This window comes from Dendropsophus ebraccatus, chromosome 11, assembly GCF_027789765.1.
Source record: "Dendropsophus ebraccatus isolate aDenEbr1 chromosome 11, aDenEbr1.pat, whole genome shotgun sequence".
Lineage (NCBI taxonomy): Eukaryota > Metazoa > Chordata > Amphibia > Anura > Hylidae > Dendropsophus > Dendropsophus ebraccatus.
The window spans coordinates 223666-250000 of NC_091464.1; the positions used below are offsets into that span (position 1 = coordinate 223666).

A 26335-nucleotide genomic window follows, 5' to 3' on the forward strand; every position below is an offset into this window, starting at 1 on the left:
CAGGCTCCTCTCTCCCTAAGTAATACCTGGCGGGCAGGCTCCTCTCTCCCTAAGTAATACCTGGCGGGCAGGCTCCTCTCTCCCTATGTAATACCTGGCGGGCAGGCTCCTCTCTCCCTATGTAATACCTGGCGGGCAGGCTCCTCTCTCTCTATGTAATACCTGGCGGGCAGGCTCCTCTCTCCCTAAGTAATACCTGGCGGGCAGGCTCCTCTCTCCCTATGTAATACCTGGCGGGCAGGCTCCTCTCTCCCTATGTAATACCTGGCGGGCAGGCTCCTCTCTCCCTATGTAAGCTCTGGCAGGCAGGCTCCTCTCTCCCTATGTAATACCTGGCGGGCAGGCTCCTCTCTCCCTATGTAATCCCTGGCGGGCAGGCTCCTCTCTCCCTATGTAATACCTGGCGGGCAGGCTCCTCTCTCCCTATGTAAGGCCTGGCGGGCAGGCTCCTCTCTCCCTATGTAAGTCCTGGCAGGCAGGCTCCTTTCTCCCTATGTAATACCTGGCGGGCAGGCTCCTCTCTCCCTATGTAATACCTGGCGGGCAGGCTCCTCTCTCCCTATGTAATACCTGGTGGGCAGGCTCCTCTCTCCCTATGTAAGCTCTGGCAGGCAGGCTCCTCTCTCCCTATGTAATACCTGGCGGGCAGGCTCCTCTCTCCCTATGTAATCCCTGGCGGGCAGGCTCCTCTCTCCCTATGTAATACCTGGCGGGCAGGCTCCTCTCTCCCTATGTAAGGCCTGGCGGGCAGGCTCCTCTCTCCCTATGTAATACCTGGCGGGCAGGCTCCTCTCTCCCTATGTAAGCTCTGGCAGGCAGGCTCCTCTCTCCCTATGTAATACCCGGCGGGCAGGCTCCTCTCTCCCTATGTAATCCCTGGCGGGCAGGCTCCTCTCTCCCTATGTAATACCTGGCGGGCAGGCTCCTCTCTTCCTATGTAATACCTGGCGGGCAGGCTCCTCTCTATGTAATACCTGGCGGGCAGGCTCCTCTGTCCCTATGTAATACCTGGCGGGCAGGCTCCTCTCTCCCTATGTAAGCTCTGGCAGGCAGGCTCCTCTCTCCCTATGTAATACCTGGCGGGCAGGCTCCTCTCTCCCTATGTAATCCCTGGCGGGCAGGCTCCTCTCTCCCTATGTAAAACCTGGCGGGCAGGCTCCTCTCTCCCTATGTAAGGCCTGGCGGGCAGGCTCCTCTCTCCCTATGTAATACCTGGCGGGCAGGCTCCTCTCTCCCTATGTAATACCTGGCGGGCAGGCTCCTCTCTCCCTATGTAATACCTGGCGGGCAGGCTCCTCTCTCCCTATGTAAGCTCTGGCAGGCAGGCTCCTCTCTCCCTATGTAATACCTGGCGGGCAGGCTCCTCTCTCCCTATGTAATCCCTGGCGGGCAGGCTCCTCTCTCCCTATGTAATACCTGGCGGGCAGGCTCCTCTCTCCCTATGTAAGCTCTGGCAGGCAGGCTCCTCTCTCCCTATGTAATACCTGGCGGGCAGGCTCCTCTCTCCCTATGTAATACCTGGCGGGCAGGCTCCTCTCTCCCTATGTAAGCTCTGGCAGGCAGGCTCCTCTCTCCCTATGTAATACCCGGCGGGCAGGCTCCTCTCTCCCTATGTAATCCCTGGCGGGCAGGCTCCTCTCTCCCTATGTAATACCTGGCGGGCAGGCTCCTCTCTATGTAATACCTGGCGGGCAGGCTCCTCTCTCCCTATGTAATACCTGGCGGGCAGGCTCCTCTCTCCCTATGTAAGCTCTGGCGGGCAGGCTCCTCTCTCCCTATGTAATACCTGGCGGGCAGGCTCCTCTCTCCCTATGTAAGCTCCTGGCGGGCAGGCTCCTCTCTCCCTATGTAATACCTGGCGGGCAGGCTCCTCTCTCCCTATGTAATACCTGGCGGGCAGGCTCCTCTCTCCCTATGTAATACCTGGCAGGCAGGCTCCTCTCTCCCTATGTAATACCCGGCGGGCAGGCTCCTCTCTCCCTATGTAATCCCTGGCGGGCAGGCTCCTCTCTCCCTATGTAATACCTGGCGGGCAGGCTCCTCTCTATGTAATACCTGGCGGGCAGGCTCCTCTCTCCCTATGTAATACCTGGCGGGCAGGCTCCTCTCTCCCTATGTAATACCGGGCAGGCTCCTCTCTCCCTATGTAATACCTGGCGGGCAGGCTCCTCTCTCCCTATGTAATCCCTGGCGGGCAGGCTCCTCTCTCCCTATGTAAAACCTGGCGGGCAGGCTCCTCTCTCCCTATGTAAGGCCTGGCGGGCAGGCTCCTCTCTCCCTATGTAATACCTGGCGGGCAGGCTCCTCTCTCCCTATGTAAGGCCTGGCGGGCAGGCTCCTCTCTCCCTATGTAAGTCCTGGCAGGCAGGCTCCTTTCTCCCTATGTAAGTCCTGGCAGGCAGGCTCCTTTCTCCCTATGTAAGTCCTGGCAGGCAGGCTCCTCTCTCCCTATGTAATACCTGGTGGGCAGGCTCCTCTCTCCCTATGTAATACCTGGCAGGCAGGCTCCTCTCTCCCTATGTAAGCCCTGGCGGGCAGGCTCCTTTCTCCCTATGTAAGTCCTGGCAGGCAGGCTCCTCTCTCCCTATGTAATACCTGGGGGGCAGGCTCCTCTCTCCCTATGTAATACCTGGCGGGCAGGCTCCTCTCCCTATGTAATACCTGGCAGGCAGGCTCCTCTCTCCCTATGTAATACCTGGCGGGCAGGCTCCTCTCTCCCTATGTAATACCTGGCGGGCAGGCTCCTCTCTCCCTATGTAATACCTGGAGGGCAGGCTCCTCTCTCCCTATGTAATACCTGGCGGGCAGGCTCCTCTCTCCCTATGTAATACCTGGCGGGCAGGCTCCTCTCTCCCTATGTAATACCTGGCGGGCAGGCTCCTCTCTTCCCTATGTAATCCCTGGCGGGCAGGCTCCTCTCTCCCTATGTAATACCTGGCGGGCAGGCTCCTCTCTCCCTATGTAATACCTGGCGGGCAGGCTCCTCTCTCCCTATGTAATACCTGGCGGGCAGGCTCCTCTCTCCCTATGTAATACCTGGTGGGCAGGGTCCTCTCTCCCTATGTAATACCTGGCGGGCAGGCTCCTCTCTCCCTATGTAATACCTGGCGGACAGGCTCCTCTCTCCCTATGTAATACCTGGTGGGCAGGCTCCTCTCTCCCTATGTAATACCTGGCGGGCAGGCTCCTCTCTCCCTATGTAATACCTGGCGGGCAGGCTCCTCTCTCCCTATGTAATCCCTGGCGGGCAGGGTCCTCTCTCCCTATGTAATACCTGGCGGGCAGGCTCCTCTCTCCCTATGTAATACCTGGCGGGCAGGCTCCTCTCTCCCTATGTAATACCTGGGGGGCAGGCTCCTCTCTCCCTATGTAATACCTGGCGGGCAGGCTCCTCTCTCCCTATGTAATACCTGGCGGGCAGGCTCCTCTCTCCCTATGTAATACCTGGCGGGCAGGCTCCTCTCTCCCTATGTAATACCGGGCGGGCAGGCTCCTCTCTCCCTATGTAATACCTGGCGGGCAGGCTCCTCTCTCCCTATATAATACCTGGCGGGCAGGCTCCTCTCTCCCTATGTAATACCTGGCGGGCAGGCTCCTCTCTCCCTATGTAATCCCTGGTGGGCAGGCTCCTCTCTCCCTATGTAATACCTGGCGGGCAGGCTCCTCTCTCCCTATGTAATACCTAGTAACATGGAGCGCGGCAAGAAAAGTCCACCCCCCCCACACACACACACAATAAAGAAGCCAAAGGAAGGTTATAAAAAATACAGAAGTCAAGCGTACCTGCCCGGATATGGTTCAGTGACGCTAACATCCGCAGCATAAACGATGCCGGCACTGTGATGGTGTTCCGAGTTTCTTCCAACATTAATTCATTACGTGAAATGACCTGGAGATCCAGAAAACTATCAGATAAATATACAGTCATATATAGAGAGAGATATACAGTCATATATATATATAGAGAGAGAGATACAGTCATATATATATATAGAGAGAGAGCACGATACGGTTATATATATATAGAGAGAGAGATATACAGTCATATATATATAGAGAGAGAGCGCGATACGGTTATATATATATATATAGAGAGAGAGATACAGTCATATATATATAGAGAGAGATACAGTCATATATATATAGAGAGAGAGATACAGTCATATATACATATAGAGAGAGAGAGCGCGATACGGTTATATATATATATATAGAGAGAGAGAGAGAGAGAGAGATACAGTCATATATATATAGAGAGAGAGATACAGTCATATATAGAGAGAGATATACAGTCATATATATATATAGAGAGAGATACAGTCATATATATATAGAGAGAGCGCGATACGGTTATATATATATATATAGAGAGAGAGATACAGTCATATATATATATATAGAGAGAGATACAGTCATATATATATAGAGAGAGAGATACAGTCATATATATATATATAGAGAGAGAGCGCGATACAGTCATATATATATAGAGAGAGAGATACAGTCATATATAGAGAGAGAGCGCGATACGGTTATATATATATATATATATAGAGAGAGAGAGAGATACAGTCATATATATATATATATATCTATATCATAAAAATCAAAGTCTGTCTGTCCTTCTATCTGTCTGTCCTCTATAGACTTCCAAACGCCTGAACCGTTTGACCCCAAATTTGGCCCACAGATACATTGGGTGCCCGGGAAGGTTATTGCGAAGGTCCCGTCCCCGCCAGATGTACAGGAGGGGAGGGGGAGGGGAAAGAGAGGCGCCCCATAGAGATGAATGGGAAAATCTCCTCACTGCACACACAGGTGATATAATTAGCTGCAGCAGACACGGCAGTTGGAGCCTTAGCAACCAATAGGATTACTGCTTTCATTTTCACAGGGAGCAATGGTTGCTAGGGAAGCTGCCTCACAACATCCACAGTAATAACTGGTAGACCCCCTACTCCATCTATACAGTACATGTATACAGGTCCTCCTACTCCATCTATACAGTACATGTATATACAGGACCCCCTACTCCATCTATACAGTACATGTATACAGGACCCCCTACTCCATCTATACAGTACATGTATACAGGACCCCCTACTCCATCTATACAGTACATGTATATACAGGACCCCCTACTCCATCTATACAGTACAAGTATATACAGGACCCCCTACTCCATCTATACAGTACATGTATACAGGACCCCCTACTCCATCTATACAGTACATATATATACAGGACCCCCTACTCCATCTATACAGTACATGTATATACAGGACCCCCTACTCCATCTATACAGTACATGTATATACAGGGCCCCCTACTCCATCTATACAGTACAGGTATACAGGACCCCCTACTCCATCTATACAGTACATGTATACAGGACCCCCTACTCCATCTATACAGTACATGTATACAGGACCCCCTACTCCATCTATACAGTACATGTATATACAGGACCCCCTACTCCATCTATACAGTACATGTATATACAGGACCCCCCTACTCCATCTATACAGTACATGTATACAGGGCCCCCTACTCCATCTATACAGTACATGTATATACAGGACCCCCTACTCCATCTATACACTACATGTATATACAGGACCCCCTACTCCATCTATACAGTACATGTATACAGGGCCCCCTACTCCATCTATACAGTACATGTATACAGGACCCCCTACTCCATCTATACAGTACATGTATATACAGGACCCCCTACTCCATCTATACAGTACATGTATATACAGGACACCCTACTACATCTATACAGTACATGTATATACAGGACCCCCTACTCCATCTATACAGTACATGTATATACAGGACCTCCTACTCCATCTATACAGTACATGTATATACAGGACCCCCTACTCCAACTATACAGTACATGTATATACAGGACCCCCTACTCCATCTATACAGTACATGTATACAGGACCCCCACTCCATCTATACAGTACATGTATACAGGACCCCCTACTCCATCTATACAGTACATGTATATACAGGACCCCCTACTCCATCTATACAGTACATGTATATACAGGACCCCCTACTCCATCTATACAGTACATGTATACAGGACCCCCTACTCCATCTATACAGTACATGTATATACAGGACCCCCTACTCCATCTATACAGTACATGTATACAGGACCCCCTACTCCATCTATACAGTACATGTATACAGGACCCCCTACTCCATCTACACAGTACATGTATATACAGGACCCCCTACTCCATCTATACAGTACATGTATACAGGGCCCCCTACTCCATCTATACAGTACATATATATACAGGACCCCCTACTCCATCTATACAGTACATGTATACAGTACCCCCTACTCCATCTATACAGTACATGTATATACAGGACCCCCTACTCCATCTATACAGTACATGTATACAGGGCCCCCTACTCCATCTATACAGTACATGTATACAGTACCCCCTACTCCATCTATACAGTACATGTATATACAGGACCCCCTACTCCATCTATACAGTACATGCATATACAGGACCCCCTACTCCATCTATACAGTACATGCATATACAGGACCCCCTACTCCATCTATACAGTACATGTATATACAGGACCCCCTACTCCATCTATACAGTACATGTATATACAGGGCCCACTACTCCATCTATACAGTACATGTATATACAGGACCCCCTACTCCATCTATACAGTACATGTATATACAGGACCCCCTACTCCATCTATACAGTACATATATATACAGGGCCCACTACTCCATCTATACAGTACATATATATACAGGGCCCCCTACTCCATCTATACAGTACATGTATATACAGGGCCCACTACTCCATCTATACAGTACATGTATACAGGACCCCCTACTCCATCTATACAGTACATGTATATACAGGACCCCCTACTCCATCTATACAGTACATGTATATACAGGGCCCCCTACTCCATCTATACAGTACATGTATATACAGGGCCCCCTACTCCATCTATACAGTACATGTATACAGGACCCCCTACTCCATCTATACAGTACATGTATATACAGGGCACAACAGGTATACCAAACTGTGACTGGGTAACACTGCTACACCAGACCTGACCAATACCGCCATACTGTGCTGGATAACACTGTCAATACAGACCTGACCAATACCGCCATACTGTGACTGGATAACACTGCCAGACCTGACCAATACCGCCATACTGTGACTGGATAACACCTCCATACCAGACCTGACCAATACCGCCATACTGTGACTGGATAACACCTCCATACCAGACCTGACCAATACCGCCATACTGTGACTGGATAACACTGCCACACCAGACCTGACCAATACCGCCATACTGTGACTGGATAACACTGTCATACCAGACCTGACCAATACCGCCATACTGTGACTGGATAACACTGTCATATAAGACCTGACCAATACCGCCATACTGTGACTGGATAACACTGCCATACCAAACCTGACCAATACCGGCAAACTGTGACTGGGTAACACCGCCACACCAATCCTGACCAATACCACCATACTGTGACTGGATAACACCATCATATCAGACCTGACCAATACTGCCATACTGTGACTGGATAACACAGCTATACCAGACCTGACCAATACCACCATACCGTGACTGGATAACACCGCCACACCAGACCTGACCAATACCGCCATACTGTGACTGGATAACACTGTCATACCAGACCTGACCAATACCGCCATACTGTGACTGGATAACACTGTCATATAAGACCTGACCAATACCGCCATACTGTGACTGGATAACACTGCCATACCAAACCTGACCAATACCGGCAAACTGTGACTGGGTAACACCGCCACACCAATCCTGACCAATACCACCATACTGTGACTGGATAACACCATCATATCAGACCTGACCAATACTGCCATACTGTGACTGGATAACACCGCTATACCAGACCTGACCAATACCACCATACCGTGACTGGATAACACCGCCACACCAGACCTGACCAATACCGCCATACTGTGACTGGATAACACCCCTATACCAGACATGACCAATACCGACACACTGTGACTGAATAACACTGCCATACGGGTAAATACAACCCTGCAGGTATACAGGACACTACAGGTATACAGGACCCCAAAACTATACACTACAAGTGCACGGGACCTCCACAAAACTATATACTACAGGTATACAGGACCCCAAAACTATATACTACAGGTATACAGGACCTCCACCAACTATATACTTCAGGTATACAGGACCTCCACCAACTATATACTACAGGTATACAGGACCCCAAACTATACACTACAGGTATACAGGACCCCAAAACTATACACTACAGGTATACAGGAACTCCACCAACTATATACTACAGGTATATAGGACCCCAAACTATACACTACAGGTATACAGGACCTCAAAACCATACACTACAGGTATACAGGACCTACACCAACTCTATAATACAGGTATACAGCACCTTCACCAACTCTATACTACAAGTATACAGGACCCCAAATATACTACAGGTATACAGGAACTCCACCAGCTATATACTACAGGTATATAGGACCCCAAACTATACACTACAGGTATACAGGACCTCCACTAACTCTATACTATAGTTATACAGGACCCTCAAACTATTTACTACAGATATACAGGACCGCCGAACTATATACTACAGGTATACAAGACCTCCACCAATTATACACTAGAGGTATCCAGGACCCTCAAACTATAAACTACAGGTATACAAGACCTCCACCAACTATACATTACAGGTATACAGCACCAACTATATACTACAGGTATACAGGACCCCCGAACTATACAGTACAGGTATACAGGACCTTCACCAACTGTACACTGCAGGTATACAGCACCTCCCTCAACTATACACTATGGGAGGCATTTATTAAGTCCGGCGTTTTTTACGCCGGACGTAAAAATGCCCCCGCAGCTCCGGCGCTACGGAGATTTATGTAGAGGCGGACTGCCTCTACATAAATCCCGTGCGCGCCGTTGCGCACCGCCGAAAACCTACGCCAGCTGAGGACTGGAGTAGGTTTTCGGCGTACATTTTGGCGGAACGGATGATAAATGGCGCGGACTTTGAGTCCGCGCCCTCCGTTCCGCCCACTCTCCGCCACTTTTTTGCGCCCCCTTTCCGCCCCCTGGCGTACTCAGCGGAAAGTGCCGATTTGCGAATATTTTATTCGCAAATCCGCCATTTTTGCTTAAAAAAAGACGCAAATCGGCACTTTCCGCCGAAAATCATCCATTCGCCGGATGATACATGTGGCCCTATAGGTATACAGCCCCCCCAACTATGCACTACAGATATGCGAGACCCCTAAAAACTATACATTGTGGGTATACAGAACCCCTCCAACTATGCACTACAGGCAGGGCCGGATTAAAGAGGGGGCACAAGGGGCACGTGCCCCTGGGCCTCCACCACTAGGGGGCCCCCACCAGCTGGAACCCGGAAGGGGAGTTCCGGAGCAATTTTTTTTTTTTTTTTTGTTAAACCCCTCCGCCGCCCCGGCGCTAACGTCCGCGCCCGGGCGGTTTTGGGGGGGGGGGCTCAGGGGAGTGATGGGTCGGCCGGGGGATCAGGCAGGTATAGAGGCAGGCTGAAAAGGTCTCCCCCATGCAGGGCCGGCGTGAGCTTCCGGTACATGCAGGCCGGAAGCTCACAGTGCAGCCCCGCGATGCCCGAACCTCTCTCCTGTTTGGCAGCGGCGTGATGACGTCACACGCACGCTGCTGAGTGGGGAAGAAGTTCGGGCATCGCTGGGCTGCACTGTGAGCTTCCAGCCTGTCTGTACCGGAAGCTCACGCCGGCCCTGCATGGGGGAGACCTTTTCAGCCTGCCTCTGTACCTGCCACCCTGCTGATTCTCCGACTGGTCTCCCTGCCAGCCGGCTAATCCCACGGACCCCCGGCTGGTCTCCCTGTAAGCCGGCTAATCCCCCTGCCACCCAGCTGATCCCTCAGCCCCCCGACCGCTCACTCTTCCCTCCCTGCCTGTCACCTCAGCTGCCCCCACCCATCCTCACCCCCTGCCACCCCAGCTTACCCCGATCTTCTGCCCCTGCAACCCCAGCCGCCCTCCCATCTTCTCCCCCTGCAACCCCAGCCGCCCCCCATCTTCTCCCCCTGCAACCCCAGCCGCCCCCCATCTTCTCCCCCTGCCACCCCAGCTGCCCTCCCATCTTCTCCCCCTGTTGCCCCAGCTGCCCCCCCTGTTCCCCAGGTTCTCCCCCTCCCCCAGTCGCCCCAGCTGCTCTCCCTGCCCCCCAGCTTCTCCCCCTGCCACCCCAGCTGCCCTCCCATCTTCTCCCCCTGTCACCCCAGCTTCTCCCCCTCCCCCTGCCACCCCAGCTGCCCTCCCATCTTCTCCCCCTGTCACCCCAGCTGCTCCTCCTGTTCCCCAGGTTCTCCCCTACCCCGGTCGCCCCAGCTGCTCCCACTGTTCCCCAGATTCTCCCCCTCCCCGGTCGCCCCAGCTGATCTCCCTGCCCCCCAGCTTCTTCCCCTCCCCCTGTTGCCCCAGCTGCTATCCCTGCCTCCCTTCCCCAGTCACCCCCAGCTGCCTCCCTTCCCCAGTCACCCCCAGCTGCCTCCCTTCTGCAGTACCCCCCCAGCTGCCTCCCTTCCCCAGTTACCCCCAGCTGTCTCCCTTCCCCAGTCACCCCCATCTGCCTCCCTTCCCCAGTCCCCCCCCCCCCAGCTGCCTCCCTTCCCCAGTCACCCCCAGCTGCCTCCCTTCCCCAGTCACCCCCCAGCTGCCTCCCTTCCCCAGTCACCCCCAGCTGCCTCCCTTCCCCAGTCACCCTCAGCTGCCTCCCTTCCGCAGTCACCCCCAGCTGCCTCCCTTCCCCAATCACCCCCATCTGCCTCCCTTCCTCAGTCCCCCCCATCTGCCTCCCTTCCCCAGTCACCCCCAGCTGCCTCCCTTCCTCAGCCCCCCCCAGCTGCCTCCCTTCCCCAGTCACCCCCAGCTGCCTCCCTTCCCCAGTCACCCTCAGCTGCCTCCCTTCCCCAGTCACCCCCAGCTGCCTCCCTTCCCCAGTCACCCCCAGCTGCCTCCCTTCCCCAGTCACCCCCAGCTGCCTCCCTTCCCCAGTCACCCCCAGCTGCCTCCCTTCCCCAGTCACCCCCACCTGCCTCCCTTCCCCAGTCACCCCCCAGCTGCCTCCCTTCCCCAGTCACCCCCAGCTGCCTCCCTTCCCCAGTCACCCCAGCTGCCTCCCTTCCCCAGTCACCCCCAGCTGCCTCCCTTCCCCAGTCACCCCCAGCTGCCTCCCTTCCCCAGTCACCCCCAGCTGCCTCCCTTCCCCAGTCACCCCCAGCTGCCTCCCTTCCCCAGTCACCCCCAGCTGCCTCCCTTCCCCAGTCACCCCCAGCTGCCCGCCTGCAGATGAGTTGTGGTCGGAGAAGTCTTCATGATGCTGCTCCAGATGGAGAAGAAAGCGAAGTGTGAGCGACGGCAATAGGAGAAGACGTCACCTGTGAGTCATTAGTAACTGCACTATAATCACTTCTATAGTGTGCAGAGCCTGTGCACCATTGGGGTCTTAATGGGTCAGTGTATCGTTTGCGGTAGTGTACTGACACAGCCCCGGGGTCACTACAGTACACTAGCGCAAATTTTTAAACTACAAGAGCTGCAGGCACTACAACTCCCAGCGTATGCTGAGGGCTGCAGACTGTCAGTACATGCTGGGAGTTGTAGTGCCTGCAGCTGTTGTAGTTGGGTCCTGGATGCTTTGTGGGAGATCAGAATACAGAGATCTGTGGGGGCTCAGTGCAGGGAAGTGACCCCAGAACATCACTAATAGGGGAAAGGGGGAGATGTTGTTGTTCTATCCCCTATTAGTGCTGTTCTGGGGTCACTTCCCTACACTGAGCCCCCACCGGCTGGAGCCGGCCTCCAGCACCCAGCTCCCAGTATACACCATGCAGGTAACCTGTCAGTGCCGAGGGGAAGGGGGGGGGGGGGGGGCGCCTCAGCATGCAAAGTGCCTAGGGCAGCATGAACTCTAAATACAGGCCTGGGTGTAGGGTTAATAATAAATAATAATAATAAATTTATTTGTATAGCGCCAACAGATTCCGCAGCGCTTTTTTTTCTATGCATACAGTACAGAGGTACATAATACGCAGTTAAATTGGAATAAATAATTACATAGTTAATAAAAATAACAAAAAATACAAAATACAGAGTATAGACGAGACCTGCTCGTTGGAGCTTACAGACTAATTTTCATAGACACCAGGCATAAGTGCTTTATTTGTCCATGGTCCGGCCATTGTACATAATTAGAATTGCAGGATGAGTGTGTGTTGACACATCTCCCGCCCGGCAGGCTCCTCAGACTTCCCCCTGATAGAGGCTTCCTGGAGGATCCCGAACAACACTCTCCTGCTGCGACCCCCCACCCCCCTCCTCCCCTCTGACCTCACTGAGGAGAGGACAGCGCGCCGACGGGACCTCAAGTGGTAGGAAACCTGATTTCTCCAGCTGCAGCAGGGAGGTGACGTCACAGAGCCTGCTGGACGATCTGTCACAGCGGCTGCCAGGCTGAAGGAACCAGGAGAGAAGAGAGAAGACCCATCCCCCGCCCAGATCAGGTGAGTATGAGTGAATGGGGTATATTTACTATGGAGGACATTACAGCAGGGGTATATACTATGGGGGACATTACAGCAGGTGTATATACTATGGAGGACATTACAGCAGGTGGTATATACTATGGGGGGCATTACAGCAGGGGTATATATACTATGGAGGACATTACAGCATGGGGTATATACTATGTATGGGGACACATATCAGAGCAGGGGGTATATACTATGTATGGGGACATTACAGCAGGGGGCATATACTGTACTATGTATGGGGTCACATATCAGAGCAGGGGGCATATACTATGGGGGCACATTCGAGAAGGTGGTATATACTATGGGGGCACATTAGAGCAGGGGGTATATACTATGTATGGGGACACATATCAGAGCAGGGGGCATATACTATGTAAGGGGGCATATACTATGGGGGCACATGTCAGAGCAGGGGGTATATACTATGGGGGGCATTACAGCAGGGGTATATATACTATGGAGGACATTACAGCATGGGGTATATACTATGTATGGGGACACATATCAGAGCAGGGGGTATATACTATGTATGGGGACATTACAGCAGGGGGCATATACTGTACTATGTATGGGGACACATATCAGAGCAGGGGGCATATACTAAGTAAGGGGGCATATACTATGGGGGCACATGTCAGAGCAGGGGGTATATACTATGTATGGAGACACATATCAGAACAGGGGTATATACTATGTATGGGGACACATATCAGAGCATGGGCCATATACTATGGAGGCACATTAGAGCAGGGGGTATATACTATGTATGGGGACACATGTCAGAGCAGGGGGCATATACTATGTAAGGGGACATTACAGCAGGGGGCATATACTATGGGGGCACATATCAGAGCAGGGGGTATATACTATGTATGGAGACACATATCAGAACAGGGGTATATACTATGTATGGGGACACATATCAGAGCATGGGCCATATACTATGGAGGCACATTAGAGCAGGGGGTATATACTATGGGGGCACATTACAGCAGGGGGCACAGCAGGGCTGGACATTATTACTATATAATGACACAGCAGGGGGCAATATTACTATAGGTGGGCACAACATGAGGACTTTATTACTATACGGAGGCACAACAGGAGATATTACTATATGTGGGCACAGGGGACATTATTACTATATGGGGGCACAGCAGAGGATCCTACATACAGGGGACAACCCACACACTCATTAAGAAAAAAGGGAAGGAAATTGAAGGAAATGTGCGGAGCCTGAGATGTTTGTCTTGCAGGTTGTAAAGAGAAGAATTGTAGCTGCAAGAAATCATCCTGGAGGTCCAGGCCAGATGGAGAGGAAAAGGAAAGTGACACCTGAGATTAAAGAAGACGTCACCTGTGAGTCACTGAATTACAAGTTTTTTCTTTGTTTTTTTTGTAGAAAACTATTTGGTAGGGAACCCTGAAGTAAATAGGGAAATATTGCTCTTTGCCATAATACACACGCTGCTTTTTAATAGCAGAGGTTTACTGTATCAGCTGAAATTGTGGCAAAACTGCATGAGATAATAATTCTGTAGTCTGTGTGCAGCATGTGGTATATACTGTAGATAGTCTGTGTGCAGCATATGGTATATACTGTATATAGTCTGTGTGCAGCATGTGGTATATACTGTATATAGCCTGTGTGCAGCATATGATATATAGCCTGTGTGCAGCATATGGTATACTGTATATAGTCTGTGTGCAGCATGTGGTATATACTGTATATACTCTGGGTGCAGCATATGGTATATACTGTATATAGTCTGTGTGCAGCATATGATATATAGCCTGTGTGCAGCATGTGGTATATACTGTATATAGTCTGTGTGCAGCATATAGTATATACTGTATATAGTCTGTGTGCAGCATATGGTATATACTGTATATACTCTGGGTGCAGCATATGGTATATACTGTATATAGTCTGTGTGCAGCATATGGTATATACTGTATATAGCCTGTGTGCAGCATATGGTATATACTGTATACAGCCTGTGTGCAGCATATGGTATATACTGTATATAGCCTGTGTGCAGCATATGATATATAGCCTGTGTGCAGCATGTGGTATATACTGTATATAGTCTGTGTGCAGCATATGGTATATACTGTATATAGCCTGTGTGCAGCATATGGTATATACTGTATATAGCCTGTGTGCAGCATATGGTATATACTGTATATACTCTGGGTGCAGCATATGGTATATACTGTATATAGCCTGTGTGCAGCATATGGTATATACTGTATATAGCCTGTGTGCAGCATATGATATATAGCCTGTGTGCAGCATGTGGTATATACTGTATATAGTCTGTGTGCAGCATATGGTATATACTGTATATAGCCTGTGTGCAGCATATGGTATATACTGTATATAGCCTGTGTGCAGCATATGGTATATACTGTATATAGCCTGTGTGCAGCATATGGTATATAGCCTGTGTGCAGCATGTGGTATATACTGTATATAGTCTGTGTGCAGCATATGGTATATACTGTATATAGCCTGTGTGCAGCATATGGTATATACTGTATATAGCCTGTGTGCAGCATATGGTATATACTGTATATAGCCTGTGTGCAGCATATGGTATATACTGTATATAGCCTGTGTGCAGCATATGGTATATACTGTATATAGTCTGTGTGCAGCATATGGTATATACTGTATATAGTCTGTGTGCAGTGTATGATATATAGCCTGACAGCAGTGGATGATATATAGTCTGTGTGCAGCATATGATATATAGCCTGAGAGCAGTGTATGAGATATAGCCTGTGTGCAGCATATGGTATATACTGTATATAGTCTGTGTGCAGCATATGACATATAGCCTGTGTGCAGCATATGGTATATACTGTATATAGTCTGTGTGCAGCATATGGTATATACTGTATATATTCTGTGTGCAGCATATGACATATAGCCTGTGTGCAGCATATGGTATATACTGTATATAGTCTGTGTGCAGCATATGGTATATACTGTATATATTCTGTGTGCAGCATATGACATATAGCCTGTGTGCAGCATATGGTATATACTGTATATAGCCTGTGTGCAGCATATGATATACAGTATAGCCTGAGAGCAGTGGATGATATATAGCCTGTGTGCAGCATATGATATATAGCCTGAGAGCAGTGTATGGTATATAGCCTGTGTGCAGCATATGGTGTATATTCTATGTATGTCATATGCTGTACACAGGCTATATATGCCATATCATGGGCTGCACACAGCTATGTATTTTAATCCTTAGGGTACGTTCACATGTACCATATTTGCTATATATTCTACACAGCCTTTAAGTACTTTCTGGTTGCTCCTTACTGCTTCAGCTAGTGTACATGGTTGGGAACTGCAGATGGGACTTAGACTTGCATGTCCAGCTTCCTTCAGTGATTCACATCTGCATCTGCTGCTGTGGGGGCTGACACAGGGGGCAAGAGAGCACAGAAAGTACAGAAGGGCTGTGTTCTCGCATTATGTATTATTAACATAAACACAAAGTGGGAATACACCCCGAGTGGGAATACACCCTCCCCATCCTGTCTCTAGGGCCTGGCATCTTCCTCTGGACTGCAGCCTCTAGTGACCATCATATGCAGAACAGAGGAGGATGCTGAGCCACACAGCCAGGAGTGAGGAGGGGTAGGTGCTAAGTCTGCTGTGCCCTGTATGGGATATATTTGGAAAAAAAAAATGGGGGGGGGGGGGGGGGGGGCCAACAAAATTTTAGCCCAGGGCCTCCACCAACCTTAATCCGGCCCTGACTACAGGTATACACTAATTCCACTGATTAACTCAGATGAAACAATACCTTTAGCTTGGCCTCCTGGGCACCTTAGAACAAATCTAATTAACACACTGACAATTTATACCCGGGCAGCGCCGGGTACATTTTCTAATATATATATATAGAGAGAGAGAGAGAGAGATATACAGTCATATATATATATATATATATATATAGAGAGAGAGAGAGAGAGAGAGAGATAGATACAGTGATATATATATATATATATATATATATATATATATAGAGAGAGAGAGAGAGAGAGATACAGTCATATATATATATATATAGAGAGAGAGAGAGAGAGAGAGAGAGAGAGAAATATATATATCTGTATATATAAAGAGAGAGCGAGAGATACAGAGAGATACAGAGGAAGTATAACAGATGCGGCACTCAAAATCAAATCTGGAATATGCCAATGGTGTCCACGATGGAACCAACCGTGGAGACTGTATATAAGAGGTAAATCGGGGTGTGGCTTAGCTATGGCGGCGTAAGGACGTGTCTGTGAGGAGCTTCGTCCACAGCAGCGCATCTCAGGAAGATTACAGATCCCAGCAAACCACCTGCTATGCCTGGAGGGCGCAGACGCACGGCAGCAAAGTCTACCCCTCACCCGACCCGCTCGGTTTCGCTCCGAAATAGCCTGGATCGGTTTGTGCGGTCCCCCAGCCCCGGCGTGCGCAGAGACCTTCAGCCTGTCATGGCGCCGACGCGCCGAGAAGAAGAGGAGCGCGCGGCACTCCAGTCATCCCCCCCCCACGCAGTGGTAAGGGCGACCCACTGTCTGCTTCCTGGACCACCCGGGACCCCTCGTCCTCACCCTCTCACTCCTCCGTGGCCTCCGATATCCAGCCCGGGCCCTCTGTAGATGCGCAGGTAGGCTCCAGTTACTGAGGGAGCTGATTCAGGCCTTGCCTTCTAAGCAGGACCTACAGAGTGTAGTGGAGAGGATTGAATCTGCCCAGCAACAGGCGATAGAGGGTGTGAGGGGAGAAATTGAGCAGCTGGCCACCAGAACCAGTTCCACAGAATCGGCAGTTTCTGCCTTAGATGCCAGAATGCAGTTACTGGAGCAAGATGCATTAGTGTCCCGCCGCCATTTGCAATCTATGGCGCTGCACTTGGATGACCAAGGGGGAGGAGAAATAATGTCCGAATTAAGGGTCTACCTGAGCTCTCTCCTGCTGATAACCTTTTAACGCGAGTGACATGTCTTTTCAACCAACTGACTAACAGACCGGAAGATGCTACGTTCCGCATCGACCGGGTGCACAGGGTGTCCAGAATGTTTCAGAATACTAATGCTCCACCGAGAGATGTTCTGTGCCGCCTTCACTACTATACTGATAAGGAGCTGATTTTGAGAGCTGTAAGAGATAACAACCAAATCACCTTTGAAGGTGTGGATCTTCATCTCTACCCTGATGTCTCTGCTCGCACCTTGTATATGCGCGGACTGATTCAACCACTGCTTTCTAAGATCAAGGATGCTGGGGCTACTTATGGTTGCGGCCATCCGTTTCATGTGGTGATTAGGAAAGACTCTGCCACATTTACTCTTCGTCACCCGGAAGAGCTGCCTAATTTGTTCAACTTCCTGGATATACCTGCTATAGAGGTTCCGGACTGGCTCGCATTGGGACGTGTGGATCTGCCTACCAGCGCACCTAGAAGGCGAAGATCATCCCGCACCATCTCCAGGGATGAGCCGGGATATCTGGTTCAAGGGGAACGACTGCCTGATCTGTCTAACCCGTTCCCATTGGAAGCCTAAGTGGAAGTTCGTGTGTGGGATTCTCCTCTATGAAACTCTATTGTTAACTGTCACGGACAGGTCGTTCGTTACAGGAAGAGTGAGCACTGTTGAGTCCAAGGGGCCTCTCAATTTGTGGTCCTCGACATCCTTCAGGATTTGGTCGTTTATTGTTCATGCACGGACATATTGGGCCTGTGTTAACTCAGGACTCTGGTTATAGGATGATATGGTTTTGTCTTTAATCTGCTCTGTGCTCTTCCTCCTTTGGTTTCTTTTCTATCCGTGCAGTTCTTAAGGAGTCTCTTTCCTTGAGAATAGTTAAGAGACTTGTCAGTGCACTTGTTTTTGGTGCAGGATTCATTTCTGCTTCCCCCTTTTTCTCCCTCCCTCCCTTCTATCTTTATTTTGGGGTCTGTTTACAGTTGGTCTTCGTTCCTTCGGGATTGTGGTTAGTGAAATGTGCTGCTGTGGGGGACTCCCTCTCCCATGGTTTTCTACTCCTCCACTTCTACTTTTGTAGGTCTGATTGTCAGTCTGATTGTCCTATGCGCACTTCGGTGCCTTTCTGATACTCTTTGGTTCCTTGTTCTCTTTTCTCTTTGTCAGTGTTTTCTTCTAGTTTGCTTTTCTGTCTGTATCTGTCAATCTACCTCTCTCCCCTCTGATTCTTTGTGTCCTATTGTCTGCTTCCTCTCCTCTTCTGGTCCCTTGTTCCCTTCCCTGACGGTGTGTGCCTGTGGAACAACCCTGCCATGGCTACCTTTAGCCAGCGAGACTTTGTGCTCGGGACCCTGAATGTGAAAGGTCTGCATGACCCAGGTAAGAGGTCGATTTTGCTTAATTTCCTAAAAGCTCAGCATATACAGGTTGCGTTTCTCCAGGAGACTCATATAACTGCTAATGCTTTGTTTCAGTTATCTAATAGGTGGTATCCTTCGGCCTACCACAGCTTCACGGATGACTCTAAGGCGAGAGGCGTGAGTATTTTGATATCCCGCTCTCTTCCTTGGGAGTATGTGGATTCTCGCAGTGATGGAGAGGGCAGACTTTTAAGGGTTAAGGGCAGGATTGCTTCCTCTTTATATACCCTAGTGGTGGCCTACCTGCCTAACTCAGGTCAGGATATCGCACTTAGACGTAACCTAGAGCTGATGGACGAGTTCGCTGAGGGGATAGTGGTTCTAGGGGGTGACCTTAATGTGGCCTTGGATCCAAGACTGGGCACATCTAAGGGGTACTCACACTTACCTAATACGACTGTAAGGGGGTTTAATGACACTTTACTCGATCACCAACTTGTGGATACTTGGAGAATCCTTCATCCAAGGGATAGAGACTTCTCGTTCTATTCGCCAGTCAGGGATATGTATTCCAGGTTGGACTATATCTTGCTAAAGCACAGAGATCTCCATCTCCTTACGGAGGTGGAGATTGGTTCTATCACCTTCTCCGACCATGCCCTAGTCACAGTGAAATTATCTCTTCCGTACCCTATGCCACGGCAATGGAATTGGAGGTTGAATGCTTCCCTCCTATCTGATGTAGTGGTCCTCGCTGACCTTAAGCGTTCTCTTGGCGACTATTTCCTTACCAATGCCACCACAGACATATCCCCCGGGGTCCTCTGGGAGGCACATAAATGCGTAGCTAGAGGGGTGCTTATACAACATGGGGCTAGGCTCAAGAAAGAGCACTCGGTGAAGACCCTGCACCTTCTTGATAGAGTGAAGGAGCTGGAAAGTATACATAAGCAGTCTCCCAGTGAGGAGAATAGAGTTGCAGTGTTACAAGACCGTGACCTTTTACGTACACACCTTACTAAAACAGCCAAAGCGAAACTGGCCAAATGCAGGCGTCATTTTTACGAATTTGGTAACAAATGCGGTCGCTCTCTATCTAGAGCGCTCCGCACACAACAGCAACTATCCTATATTCCGTTTATTCAGTCTAACTCATCCACGCGGGTCCACACCTCTTCCGCCATTGCAGAGACATTCAGGCAATTCTATACCTCTCTTTATTCGGTAGATAAGAAAAATCCGGCAACACTTGATCCTGCTTTTGGGGATAAGATTCGCTGCTATATAGCACAGAGCGACATGCCTTCTTTAAGTGAGGAGGATATTGAGGCGTTGGAAGCACCTATTTCTGGGACGGAACTTGCAGCTGCCATCAAATCCACTCAAACAGGAAAATCCCCTGGGCCTGATGGATTTGGGCTTGTGTATTACAAAACATTCCTGAGTATACTCAGTCCCCATTTTCTTGCTGCCTTTAATTCCATTTCTTAGGGGGCATCTCTGCCACTTGATACCACGCGCGCTCACGTGGCGGTGATCCCTAAGCCGGGGAAGGACAGTGCCCAATGCTCAAATTATAGACCCATTTCTCTCTTAAATGTGGACCGAAAGCTTTTTTCAAAGATTTTAGCGTCCCGGCTGGTGGTGCTTTTGGACCCCATCATGCATACGGACCAGGCAGGTTTCATGCCGGGACGAGAGGCACGAGACAACACCATGAGGGCCATTAACCTGATCCATAAAGCCAACCTTTCAGATTCGCCCTTAATGCTGCTGTCTACTGATGCCGAAAAGGCATTTGATCGGGTTAATTGGTCCTTCATGGTGGAGACTCTGAAATTTCTGGGCATTGGGCCGTCCTTCCTCGCATGGGTGCCTTCGCTATATGTAGCTCCTAGCGCTCAAGTTAAGATCAATGGCGTTATGTCAGAGAACTTCCCTATCCGCAATGGCACGCGGCAGGGATGTCCCCTCTCCCCTCTCATTTTCATCTTGACATTGGAGCCGTTTCTGTGCTATATCAGGGCCAATCCCAATATAGAAGGGGTGCAAATTCGGGGGTCCCATTATAAAATAGCGGCATATGCAGACTATTTACTTTTTTTTTTTATCTCCAATCCCCGTATTGCCCTACCCAATTTGATGGCGGAATTTGCCAAATACGCCAGGTTATCTAATTTTAAGATTAACTTTGCAAAATCTGAAGCCTTGAATGTCTCTCTGGCGCCTGAGTTGGTGGCACACCTGCGTTCCTCCTTCAGCTTCACCTGGGCTGCCCATTCTATTAAGTACCTTGGGATTCATTTGGCCCAAGACCTTAGCACCTTGTATCAGCGTAATTACGTCCCCTTATTGAACAACATTAAAGCGGACTGTACCCGCTGGGCGAAAGGCCTACACACCTGGTTTGGGCGTTGTGCGATCTATAAAATGAATATCCTACCCAGACTGTTGTTCCTCTTTCAATGCCTGCCAATTAAGGTGCCTGTGGCATTCTTTCGCTCCTTGTCGGCAGCCAAAACTCGCTTTGAGGAGATAAATCGGCTCGCATTCGGAAAGCGTTCCTCACGCGACCAAAGGATCAAGGGGGGGTGGGGCTCCCAGACCTAAGGAAATACTACCTGGCTACTCAGCTCACACACATAGTGGATTGGTGCAGAAATGGTGCTAGGAAGCCATGGGTCCATATAGAGCAGTCCTATACTGGGATCCCGCTGAAAGGAATTGCTTGGTTGCCTACCGTGGTCCTCTCAGATCTTAAGTACCATCCTACAATTGGGCCGACATTGGCGGCATGTGCGGAGGAGGTGATCAGGCGGCATTTTGTGCCTCTTGTTTCCAGTATGACTCCTATTTTGGGCAATCCTAATTTTAGTCCTAGCTTGACCGACAAAGTTTTCCGCAAATGGATAACGACTGGAATTTTCAGAGCAGACAATAGTTGGTGACAATAGTTGGTTGTCGACGTCTTTGTTGGGGGACATGACTGAACCCTGAACGCTATCTGACTCTCAGCGACTACGTATCTTTTACCTGACTCATAAGTCGTCCATCAGCTCTAAGTTCCAAGAGGCTGGGTACAAATTGCTGGCCCGTTGGTACAGGGTACCATCCAAGCTCCACAAAATTATACCGCAGGTGGATCTGATGTGTTGGAGGTGTGGCACTGACGAGGGGACGTTCTTACATACATTTTGGGAGTGTCCGCGATTGTGTAATTTTTGGGCAGAAGTGACTCGTGTAACTAAGCTGGTCACGGGAACTACTGTACGGCTGGGTCCTGCTCTGTTCCTACTCCATCACTGTAGTATTCCACAGGAGAAATATAGGCGCTCTCTTTTGAGTTTCCTGGTGATGGCAGCCAGGGCATGCATACCATTGTGCTGGAAGCAACGTACGGCCCCTCCGTTATCAATGTGGGTGACGAAGGTTAATGACTTAATGCAAATGGAGGACCTGACCTCCGAGTTGCACTCGAAAAATAACCAATTTCACTCGACCTGGTCCCCATGGATGCAATTTCAGGAATCTTCTGAGTACAGAGATCTGCTGCGCACCCCTGCTTAACTTAACACCGGCCTGGGAGCTGGTTTAGCGGTCCTGATCGGTAGTGGAGCTGATATTCTTGCTGGGGTTTCTGTGGGCACACGCCGTTTCCCTCTACCCTGTTTTCCCTCCCCCCCTCCCTCTTTGTCTTTGCTACTCGGTCTGTTCTCTCTTTGTTCCTCTACTTCGTTTTCTCTATTCTTTTGGTTCTGAAAAGGTGAAAAAGGTGTGGGCGATGTCGGCGGGTCCGCCCGATTGTTTCTGCATCTTTCTAAGATGTTTTCATGCTGGAAGTAGGTGCTGCTTTGTAACTTACACTGTGATGACACATCTTGCGGTATGTTTAATTTGGTACAGGGCGTGTACCATGCTGTACATCGTTTACTTGTCTGGTGGTGATAAATAAAGAATTTTAAAAAAATATATAAATAAGAGGTAAATAACCGCAGCGCTCGAGATGAAATCAAACAGCTGAGTTTATTGCTTCCACAGTGTAACGGCTGGGTCAGTGGATCCGCGTAGCCCACACAAGCGATGGTACTGAGCCGCACCAGGGAGCGGAGTCTAAGGGGCCGCTGGTATTCACCAGAGCCCGCCGCAAGGCAGGATGGGCTTGCTGCGGCAGGCGACCCCCAGGTCGCTACCCCTGGCGCGACTTGCTTGTGTAGGTGGCGAGTAGAGGCGAAGTACAAAATCGTAGGGCAAGGACGTAGTCAGGGACGGGCCAAGAGGTCAGGGCAGGCGGCGTACAAGGGCGGAGACAGGGAACGTGAGCAAGGACTGGTACACAATAAATGGCAGTGAAATAAGGACCGCTTTCTCTGATAGGCAAAGGGCACTATAGATCCGGCAAAGGGCACAGGAAGGGGCAGCCTTTAATAGGGGCAGGGAAAATGGCCAGACCAATTGTGGGGACACTGTACCTTTAAGACATAGCAGAGCCGGCGCGCGCGCGCCCCAGGAGGCGGGGACGCGCGCGCCGGCTCTGACACACTGAGACTCCCCGGCGTGCAGTGCAGACGCCGGGAGTCAGGGAAGAGGAAGACACAGGAGCCCCAGGAGATGCAGGGGACCTCCTGCGGCAGGTAAGAGATGGGGTCGGGCGGCGCTCGGGAGCGGAGGCGGCGCGGGCCGCCATGACAGTACCCCCCCCTTTGGCCTCCCCCTCTTTCTGACCTGCAAGAAGTTCTTTACGAGGTTGCGGTCCAGGATGTTAGCTTCAGGTTCCCAAGACCTCTCCTCAGGACCAAAACCTCTCCAGTCGACTAGGAAGTAACGTTTCCCTCGAACGGTCTTCATGGCAAGAATGTCCTCGACAGTATAAACGTCCGTGGTGTCCAGTTGAGGAGAAGGTGGGGAAGGTTCACGGGAATAGCGATTAAGGACTACAGGTCTCAGAAGGGAAACATGGAAGCAGTTGGGGATGCGCATAGAGGAGGGCAAACGGAGCTTGTAGGCCACGGGGTTGATGCGTCTCAAAACCACAAAAGGACCCAAGAAGCGAGGTCCCAATTTGTAGCTGGGTATCTTCAGGCGTATGTATTTGGATGATAGCCATACCTTGTCCCCAGGGTTAAAAGACACGGCAGGTCTTCTCTTCTTGTCTGCCTGAGATTTCATACGGGAGGAAGCCTGCAACAATGACTGACGAATCTTCTCCCAGATGGCCGAGAAGTCTTGGACCAGGACGTTGACAGCAGGCACGTCAGGAGAAGAAGAGGAGGACAAAGGTAGAGGAGGACGAGGATGACGACCGTAGACGATGTAGAATGGGGATTCTCCTGTGGAGCTGGACTCTAGATGATTATAAGAGAACTCAGCCCAGGGTAGCAAATCGGACCAGTCATCTTGTCGAGCCGACACAAAGTGACGTAAATAGCAACCCAGAATTTGATTCACTCTCTCCGCTTGACCGTTAGACTGAGGATGATAGGCTGAGGAGAAGTTTAGTTTCACTTGAAGGCGGTGACAGAGGGCCCGCCAGAACTTGGAGACAAACTGTGTTCCTCGATCTGACGTAATGGTGAGCGGAAGACCATGCAGGCGGAATATGTGCAGGAAGAAGAGATTGGCTAGACGGGGAGCAGATGGGAGACCAGGTAGTGGAATGAAGTGCGACATCTTAGAGAAACGGTCGGTCACCGTCCAGACTACAGTATTGCCGGCAGAGGGAGGTAGATCTGTGATAAAGTCCATTGCAATGTGCTGCCAAGGGGCTTCTGGGACCGGTAGCGGATGGAGTAGGCCAGGTGGTTTCTGCCGAGAGATCTTGTTGCGGGCACAAGAGGAGCATGAGGACACAAAGTCTTTGACATCCCTCCCTAACGTTGGCCACCAGTAGTAACGGGAGATAAGGCGAAGAGATTTGTGTACACCTGGGTGTCCAGCCAATAGGGAGCTATGTCCCCATTTAAGGATTCGTCTTCGAAGAGCTGGACGAACATACGTCTTTCCTGGAGGTAGGAGACGAAGATCGGCGGAAGCCACAGGAAGCAGGCGTTCTGGTGGTACAATATGACGAGGAGTAGAATCTTGTCCTAGGACATCAGAAGCGCGGGACAAGGCATCGGCCTTGATGTTCTTCTCCGCGGGACGGAAATGGATGAAGAAATTGAAACGGGAAAAGAAGAGGGACCAACGGGCTTGCCTAGGATTAAGGCGCTGGGCCGTCTGGAGGTACAGCAGATTTTTGTGATCCGTAAAGATGTTGACCGGATGTCTAGCCCCCTCCAGAAGGTGACGCCATTCTTCAAGGGCCATCTTGATGGCCAAGAGTTCCCAATCTCCAATGGTATAATTCTTCTCAGCTGGAGAAAAGGTTTTAGAGAAGAATCCGCAGGTGCGGATCTTACCCTTGGCATCCTTTTGTGTAAGAACTGCCCCAGCACCTACAGAGGATGCGTCCACCTCCACGGAGAAAGGTCTGGTGGGGTCGGGGCGAGTTAGGACGGGTGCCGAGGCAAAGGACGTCTTAAGGCGTTGAAAGGCTTCTTCTGCTTCAGGTGGCCATACCTTAGGATTAGCAGTCTTCCGGGTAAGATTGACAATGGGTGCAACAAGTGTAGAATAGTGCGGAATGAACTGCCGGTAATAGTTGGCGAAGCCAAGAAAGCGCTGGATGGCTCGAAGTCCGACGGGGCGAGGCCACTGGAGGACGGCCGAAAGTTTCACGGGATCCATCTGGAGACCCTTGTTAGAAACGACATAACCCAGGAAAGGAAGGCTGGATTGATGAAATAGACATTTCTCCAGTTTGGCGTACAAGTGGTTCTCCCTCAAACGTTGGAGGACCAGACGTACATGCTTGACATGAGAGTCCAAGTTGGAGGAATAGATGAGGATATCATCTAAATATACCACCACACAGGTGTAGAGTAGGTCACGAAAAATCTCGTTCACAAAGTCTTGGAAGACGGCTGGCGCATTACAAAGGCCAAAGGGCATGACCAGATACTCGTAGTGGCCATCACGGGTGTTAAAGGCCGTCTTCCATTCATCTCCCTTGCGGATACGAATTAGATTATAGGCACCCCGCAGGTCGAGCTTGGAGAATATCTGAGCTCCATGGAAGCGATCGAACAGCTCTGAGATCAAAGGGAGAGGGTATCTGTTCTTGAGAGTAATCTCATTGAGACCCCTATAATCGATGCAGGGTCTCAGAGATCCATCCTTCTTCTGTACAAAGAAGAAACCCGCTCCTGCGGGGG

At 50.2% G+C, this 26335-nt stretch overlaps 1 protein-coding gene across 3 annotated transcripts in view; it reads right to left on the reverse strand.

Moving 5' to 3' along the window:
- DCAF6 (DDB1 and CUL4 associated factor 6) overlaps window positions 1-26335 on the reverse strand; it is a 413552-nt gene that overhangs the window by 1931 nt on the left and 385286 nt on the right. For all 3 annotated transcript variants that reach the window (XM_069944434.1, XM_069944435.1, XM_069944436.1), the window contains one exon: window positions 3784-3889. In XM_069944434.1, the coding sequence (XP_069800535.1) occupies window positions 3784-3889 (106 nt within the window). The remainder of the gene's footprint in view (window positions 1-3783; window positions 3890-26335) is intronic.